The 8,545-nt window shown below is 41.1% G+C and overlaps 1 protein-coding gene and 1 long non-coding RNA gene across 2 annotated transcripts; both read right to left on the reverse strand.

Annotated features, from left to right (window-relative positions):
* Positions 1 to 3,218: 3,218 nt before the first annotated feature.
* LOC119305250 (nucleolin 2-like) lies at positions 3,219 to 5,383 on the reverse strand. The gene is made up of 9 exons (XM_037581821.1): positions 5,358 to 5,383; positions 4,671 to 4,919; positions 4,467 to 4,569; positions 4,277 to 4,349; positions 4,111 to 4,191; positions 3,893 to 3,976; positions 3,755 to 3,814; positions 3,438 to 3,657; positions 3,219 to 3,352 (listed from the first exon to the last, which is right to left on the reverse strand). Exons 3-8 carry the CDS (start codon positions 4,481 to 4,483, stop codon positions 3,520 to 3,522), a joined length of 453 nt encoding a protein of 150 aa, XP_037437718.1. The 5' UTR covers positions 4,484 to 4,569; positions 4,671 to 4,919; positions 5,358 to 5,383; the 3' UTR covers positions 3,219 to 3,352; positions 3,438 to 3,519.
* A 3-nt stretch (positions 5,384 to 5,386) lies between these two features.
* LOC119305251 lies at positions 5,387 to 5,846 on the reverse strand. Its single transcript, XR_005148594.1, has 3 exons — positions 5,775 to 5,846; positions 5,527 to 5,598; positions 5,387 to 5,448 (listed from the first exon to the last, which is right to left on the reverse strand). It is a non-coding gene; the product is annotated as an uncharacterized LOC119305251 (long non-coding RNA).
* Positions 5,847 to 8,545: the final 2,699 nt, after the last annotated feature.

Below are 8,545 nucleotides of genomic sequence, written 5' to 3' on the forward strand. Positions count from 1 at the left end.
CAGGCTTTGTCCCTGTGTTGATAAAATGGGCAGAGCCCCAGACTTTCCTGTTTTTCTTTTAAAAAAACTTCTCATTCTGCGTGACGAATTTGGTAAATTCAATTGTTCAAATAACCTGGGCTTCATAATTCACTAGTTTGCGTGGACTTTGAGCGAAGTTGATCAATTACTCTTTTTATGTGAGAAGGTTTATACATGCCTTTTACCTTTAACTAAAAGAAAAATATTATAATCACAACATTGTACTAGGACACCTATTCACAAGAATGGTTTAGCTGTGGTCTTCACTCTTGATTCTCCCAGACCAAGCTCCTTTGAGCTAGAGACACCAGTGGTCTCATTTGCTGCAACACAGAGGCGATAATCAGCAATGTAATTTACATATTTATGAATCATCTTCATTCGTACTTTGGTTGCGATCTCATTAAAAAGATCATCCGCAACCTGGAATGACAAAAGTACAAAAGTAAGAAATGGCAGTCTTGCTGAACTTAGAACAGAAGTACATGTTCTGCTAAACCTAGCTAAATAAGTCCATGCAATGACAACAAACCTTCAGAAGAACTTCTGTCAACACACGTGTAATTTCCTTGTTGATTGCTGCCATCCATGCCGCTTCGACTTCATCCTGCAAATGATTCAAGTCCAGTACATCGATTTGAAATGAGGGCCATGTTAATATCCAAGTCGAATATGAACAGGAACAAAAAGGATTAACTTTTCAGTAACTAGCATCCTATGTTTCCACCAGATCCGAAAGAAGTGAACATGTGTACAGATGCAAAAAGACACTGCTCGGGAAAAATGATTACAGGAACTAGGAGATTTGCCAGTACAATAATACAGTATGACAAGCACTCAAGTCTCAAGTAAATGATATCCAGGTTGCTTCACTGACAAATCTGGAAAAAATTGACACATAGCCATGCCATTTCTCTCACTTATGAAATCATTGTTCTTCAGAAATTACTATATAATATATAAACATTAAAAGACAATAGACGGAAGTAGGTAAATTATTTAGTTTCTCAAAGCCACCAGGCACTAACCTCCACTCAGTCTAACAGCCCAACCTTTCTATCATGATTAAATTAGTTCACTTTGATTTACAAAAGTTGTCCAAATATTATTATGCATTTAAAGTCCGCCACATTACTACTCCCTCCGTTCCTAAATATTTGTCTTTCTAGAGATTTCAACAAGTGACTACATACGAAGCAAAATGAGTGAATCTACACTCTAAAATATGTCTATATACATCCGTATGTGGTAGTCCATTTGAAATCTCTAGAAAGACAAATATTTAGGAACGGAGGGAGTACTTAGCTTTAAACCCGTTAACTTGGACATGGTACTATTCGTACTGAAATAAATCATTAGGGGCAGATTTTTGCATGCAAGTGAATCACAATAGGGCAGATTAATAGTGTAATATGCACTACACTAATAATTAGACCATAAGAAGAAGCCCATCGCTAGTGTCCCATATGTCCTGCAAATTATTTATACCTTGGCACCACTTGTAAACAAGTAATGTGGAGGTGGTTCTGAATCAGCAGGCCTTATACAATTTGGGAAGAGGTAACGTTTGTCCCCTTAACACCACAAGTATTGGACAATTTTGTCTGCAGCATCACATCAGTAATTTCTCAAGAGGCTCAATTTCATATACCGGGATCAGGTAGCTATACAGATCCATAAATTCAATACCAACTTCTCCTTTAAAAACACGCCGAGTAAGAAGATGCCGTTTTATGCTTGAGAAATTTCCTTGACTCCAGCCAATGGACCGTGGTTAATAAATAGGATGCTTCCCATGTCGAATCTCATGCCGACGCCGGGGCGCTTCATTAGGATCCAAAACTAACCACAGAAAACCATACAAAACAGAAAAAATAAATCAAGCAAAACGTACCAGGAACATATTGAGCGGCACTTAGAACAGATCGACCAGAAGATCCACCGCCAGAAGCAGCATCAGGAATATATTCAGAGTGACTTAGAACAGATCGACCAGAAGATCTAACGCCAGGACTTTATAGGCAGCAGAAGAAAAAAGAAAGGAACACACCCGTACCACCGGAAGAGCCCAGAAAAATCAGCCCAAACAAACTGATATACAAATATGATACGTGGCAAACAAGGAGAAACAGTCAAAACCAGAAAGCACATGTCACCTATGATGGAAACAATCAAAATTCACACACAGAAGTAAAACAAAGCACCATACACGTCATGCTGACAAGGCACCGTAAAAAATTTCAGAAAAAGGGAGAAAAATCAAACCCTTATAGGCCTAGATTCTTAGTTACTCGCTTCCCTGTGGTATCGTATAAGAAAAACACTGACCTCGTACAACTTCAGAAAGGAATCACATGCAAACAAATTATGTGAAGATTCACTATCGATTAGGATAGTAACCTAGACTGTGTAATTTCTATCGACACGCGTAATGCAAACAATACAAAGGAGGTAACTGCAGCTCCCTCCACATTTTCACATCCGGGCTTGGGACCGGCAAAGGCAGTGTTAGGCCCCAACAATATAAAACAAGTTATACACAACCAATCATTCAACAAAGCATACAAACCACACCATCAAGCAAATGCAATATTCACACAGTCACACAAACACACACAGAGAGAGTCAAGCACACAAACAATCAAGCCACACACAGTCACACACACAGTCAAGCCACACACACAGAGAAAGAGAGAGAGAGTCAAGCCACACACAGTCGCTTCCCTTTGGTATCGTATAAGAAAAACACTGACCTCGTACGACTTCAGAAAGGAATCACATGCAAAGAAATTATGTGAAGATTCACTATTCGATTAGGACAGTAACCTAGACTGTGTAATTTCTATCGACACTCGTAATGCAAACAATACAAAGGAGGTAACTGCAGCTCCCTCCACATTTTCACATCCGGGCTTGGGACCGGCAAAGGCAGTGTTAGGCCCCAACAATATAAAACACAAATTGTACACAACCAATCATTCAACAAAGCATACAAACCACACCATCAAGCAAATGCAATATTCACACAGAGTCACACAAACACACACAGAGAGAGTCAAGCACATAAACAATCAAGCCACACAGTCACACACATAGTCAAGCCACACACACACACACACAGAGTCAAGCCAGACACACAGAGTCAAGCCACACACAGTCACACACACAGAATGGAGCGCTTGAACACAAGAAACAGACAAAGCAAGGGGCACAAATGGAAAGCTAACACATGCAAGACCGAAGTAAACTCAGAAAGCTATAAAGAATTTCCAGAACTTGAATGAGTAAACTGATTTCTCTAGAGGGGTGAGGGTGATTCAGATCTTCGTTCCTGAAATTAGGAAGCTAGTTAGAAGCTGATTACCATCAAACATAAGTGGAAAAATTACAACAGCATAAATATACTCAAACCATACTTGATTTTGCTTGGACTTTCACATTGACACCGATTGATCGTTTTCATCATCACTGCTGGAGCTCTCTTCAGAACTGTCGTCATCACCACTGCTTTCTTTCTTGGCAACCTAAGAGACCAAAATCTTCAGATGAAAAAGCAAACACCAAAAATTCCTTAGGCTTCTTTAGTGCAGGCTCTTCATCACTCTCATCAGAACTATCATCAGAATCATCCTTGGACTGCAAATATTGAATTACATCAAGATGAATTAATGTACAACAAATATCACAGAAGGCAATGCTTTAAAGAAAATAAAATTTTAAAAATAATGCGTACATGTTCACTCTTTTTCTCTGTTGTCAGAAGCCTCTTAGCAGGAATAGTAGATTTTGCTGGCTGCAAAACATTGGAAGGAATTTTAAACATTGCACAACAAAAAAGTGACCAGGAGTAAGCAAGTAACAGAACACTTACTTCATCAGAATCAGAATCCGAGTCATTATCTGAGCTACCACTAGATTCTTCTTTCTTTACAGAAACTGTTTTAGCAGTGGTATCCTGGACATAGAAAGGAACCGCATTAGAAAGATGGCATAGACAAAAGATTTGCTAGAAACAAAACAATGTTTAAGAAATACAAATGTCACACAAGATAAGTTACCAAGAGTAAACAAGTACAACAGAGAACTTACTTCTTCAGAATCTGAATCTGAGTCGGAATCTGAGCTATCACTAGATTCTTTATTCTTCTTAACTGGTTTAGCAGTGGTATCCTGGAAATATATTGAAAATGTTAGTATCACATTATAAAGACAGAATAATGAAGCCTTAGTTTTCATATAACTAGTAGACTGATACCTCCTCAGAGTCAGAATCAGAACTTTCACTAGATTCTACCACTTTCTTGGCTACTGGTTTTTTAGTGGCTATCCTGCAAACTCCACAGAATTAGAAGACAAGATTAGGGGAATGGTAAGTGCAGGAAATATGTTTTATGCTTTTGTAATTATCTCACGTAGACATGCATTGCTAGAAATATGATTCTTACCTCATCTGATGAATCATCAGAATCACTGTCAGAGCCGTCCAATTCCTGCTTTTTCTTTTGTGCAGTAGCAACCCGCAGAATTCTTCACTTCGGTAGCTGGCTTCTGAAAACAAAGTGAAACATGGTGAAATCAGGCAAAAAGATAATTAAAAATGCTATTAAATGATGAAGCTTCCACTTCAAAATTGGTAGGTAAATGAATACCTCAGTCAGAGCTTTCAGAATCAGAACTTTCATTGGATTCTGCAAGAGGCAAAAACTTACAGGATCACCAAAGTATAAGATATCGGCAAGAGGCAAAAACTAACCGTCCAGCACCGCGTTTGCCACATCAGTTGCCTCCGCGCGAGCAGGCCTTAGGTTGTCCGTCATACTGACCAAAACATGAGTAACAACAGCAGGCTTTCCAGCCATGTTGCACTTGTGCAGAGCAGACTTCTGAAATAAGAACACCTAAAGAACGAACAAAAGTAGTGCTCAACACAGACCCTTGATTTTTGTTTAAAAAAAGAGCAAATCTAAGTAAAGCACATAAAATCATCACTAAGATTCATGCAAATGGGGAAAATACATGTTAATCAAGCAAAATGCCTTCACAACTGCCAAGGGCACTCACAATGCTTCTCTTAGAAAGATGGCATAGTCAAAATGCTGATGTGGTACTGTAATAATTAAGAAAGAATGAGAGTGGAGCTGTATGTTCATATAGATACGGCTCTTAGCTCGTTTTCTTGCACTCCCTGTTTTCCTACTCTTTAATTTTCTCCACAATGCAACATCATTTAGATACAACCCTTAAGAAACAATGCATTGGGGTGATTCTCTCTAATTTTTTCACTACTAGGACGACACGTTAAGAGATAATGCATTGCGAAGGTTGAGATAACCAACCTTTTCAGGTGGAAGATCAATTCCAAAAGTTTCCTCTTGACAGAATTATACCATCTGCTTCTTCCAGGATCTCATCAAAATGGTTCAAGCCCTGCAAGGAATAAGGAGTCAATAGGTGGTAAACAAATCCAAGTTGCTCAGGAATGTTGAAGGAATATCTTGAAATTACCTCCACATTCTCAATTTTGGCAAAAATCAGAGTTTGGCTAAGATCACCTAACTTTGAGAGGAACTCCCATGCCTATTGCAGGAAAAAAAATACTCTATCAACATTAGGAACATTTTTCCAAAGTATGAAATGCAAACAAACATGTGATACTATTCAACCCAATATCAATATAAAAAAATGCAATCTGTTGGGAAAGATGGCACTGTGAAGTAGTACACTCTAAATATCTGACATAATGAGTTACTTACTTGCCACACATCTTCTGCATGCCTTGTATAAGAAAGAGAGAGGAAGTCAATCTTGGTTGGGGAACCCTATTTTTCTCATAACCTGAAAGTGGTGCATGCTCATAAAGTCATATAATGGGTTACAGCAAGGAGCTCCAGTTTCACGATTTTTTTTAATATGTAAAGCCTAGTCGTCAAGTTAATACAAAGAGCAAAAGAGATTCTTGGGAGGAGTTCCTTACATCTTTATCCTCATCAGACAGCGTGGGCATGTCGATATGGATCGAGCAGTGCAATGTGAAGACATAATCACAAAAAAGTTAAAAAAAAAGAATAGTCAGTCTACACTATACAAGTAATAGGTGATCAGGAACTACCAATACCAAGTTAGCATACATGATTATTCGTCAAGATACGAGTTCGCATTCAACAAACAGCAATCAATCATGCCACAACAATATAAAACACAAGTTATACAACCAATCATTCAACAAAGCATACAAGCCACACCATCAAGCAAATGCAATATTCACAGAGTCACACACACACAGTCAAGCCACACACAAATTCACCATCAAGCCACAGACGGTCAAGCCACACACACACAGAGTCAAGCCACACATATTCACCATCAAGCCACACACACACACACAATCAAGCCACACACACACACACAATCAAGCCACACACACACACAGTCAAGCCACATATATTCACCATCAAGCCACACACAGACACACACAGAATGGAGCGCTTGCACACAAGAAACATACTTAGATAGGGGCACAAACAGAAAGCTAATACATGCAAGCCCGAAGTAATCTCAGAAAGCTATAAAGTTAGCAGCATTGATAAAAAAACATGTGATGAACAAACTTTCACAGATAAATAAATTCTGGAGTTATGCTCACAGCAGAATTATATGCCCAGGTGTGTAATGACAAAATTCTGGAGTTATGCTCTTTTATCTAGAACAAAGTCTAAGGGGAACTAACTAGCAGCACCTCATCTAGTACTCGTATCATGATCAGTTAAATGGAAATAGCAACATGAGGAAGAAAAGAAGGCCACATGGTTTGCACTCTTGTAAAACTTTCTGTCTAAATGGTTTGCACCCCTTAATACACATCACCATATATGGGAACATGAGCAAAGCATGACAAGAAGTAAGCAATTGAAAATAACATAGTAACACCCTGAACATCCATCAAGTAGAATGAGAATCGACAGATGGCCAACAATCCAATTTCAATCAAAATAACCGATCTGAACAACGCAACATTTGAGATCCGAACATCCATCAAGTAGCATCAAAGGGCGCATGCGTTTGAGATATGAAAGTAACCGACGAACAGCGCAGGTGACCGAACAGAGGAACCGATCTGAACGAGCACGATAAACAGCAATCCAATTTCAAAAGCAAGACGTGAGCGTCTCTCGGATAACAGAAGCGCACGCAGAAGTTTCTCAAACAGACTTGTTAGTTCGCAAACCAGAAGACCCAAACCGACCGACCGCTCGCTTCCTACACGGATACCCCCGATGAGACGGCACGAAGAACACGCGAGAGCATCAGTGTAAAGAACCCAGCAGCAACACAGGGGATCGAGCAGAATCAAATCAGACATGATTCCAAACGGACTAGGATGAGAACGAGCAAAATCAAATCAAGACGCGATTCTATCTAAATTGACGACGGCGAGGACAAGAAAAATCAAAACAGACGCGATTCTGATCTAAACGGGCGACGGGGAGGACGAGCAGAATCAAATCACACGCAACTCTACACTGACGACGGCGATGACGAGCAAAATCAACTCGGAAGCGATTCTAAACGGACGACAAGGAGGACGAGCAGAATCAAATCACACGCGACTCTAAACTGGCGACAGCGAGGACGAGCAAAATCAACTCGGGACCGATGCTAAACGGGCGACGGCGAGGACGAGCAAAATGAAACCAGACGCGATTTCTATCTAAACGGATGAACCGAGGACGAGCAAAATCAATCAAATCAGACGCGCTTCAAAACACACGAATCGAGGACGAGCAATTCTTTCTAGTATAAACGGACAAGACGAGCGAGGAGGAGCAAGATGAAACCAGACGCGGGAGGAGGAGAGGCAGGCGTCGAGGACGAATCGAGGCGAGAGGCATGGCCTGGGCGAAGAGAGGAGGAGCGGACGACCAAAGGGCGCGCCTTTATAGCCGGGGCAGAGGCGGTTGCGGCAGCCGGAGGCTTGTCCTTGCGGACGCGGCTTCGCCGAGGTGGCATGCGTGGCGTGGCGTGGCGGCGGATATAGAAGGAGAGTGGAGGTGGGGGCTTGGGGCTGGATCCGGAGCGGGAGCGGGGTGGGCAGGAGGAGGTCGGTGGCGGCGCGTCCGTCTCGAATCGGGAGCGGAACGGGAGATTTCTAACTAGGGTACTCGGGGGATATACGTACTCGGGACGGGAGTTGCAACGGTCCAGGTGATGACGTGTCTTTTCTCTTCTTCTTTTTTTGAGTGACGAAAACAAATGTGTGTTATTTTTACTACTGAAAAAAATGTGTTCGGGTTAGGAAAACGCTACTATTGCCAAAAAAGAAAAGGAATAAAAACACCACGTCCATAGATGCTACATGGAACGAAAACATTCACAATGTACTTCTCATTTCGTTGGCACCAACTTCATAGAATAGCTAGGACGCAATCTGAGTTGATCGAAAACTCGTCTCGCCCGATAGTGTGCGCAGGGTGTGAACCCTAGCTTTTGTCGCTTCCCTCCCCCTCCTCGCCTTCCCTTCCCTTCG

Source organism: Triticum dicoccoides, chromosome 5B (genome assembly GCF_002162155.2).
Source record: "Triticum dicoccoides isolate Atlit2015 ecotype Zavitan chromosome 5B, WEW_v2.0, whole genome shotgun sequence".
NCBI lineage: Eukaryota > Viridiplantae > Streptophyta > Magnoliopsida > Poales > Poaceae > Triticum > Triticum dicoccoides.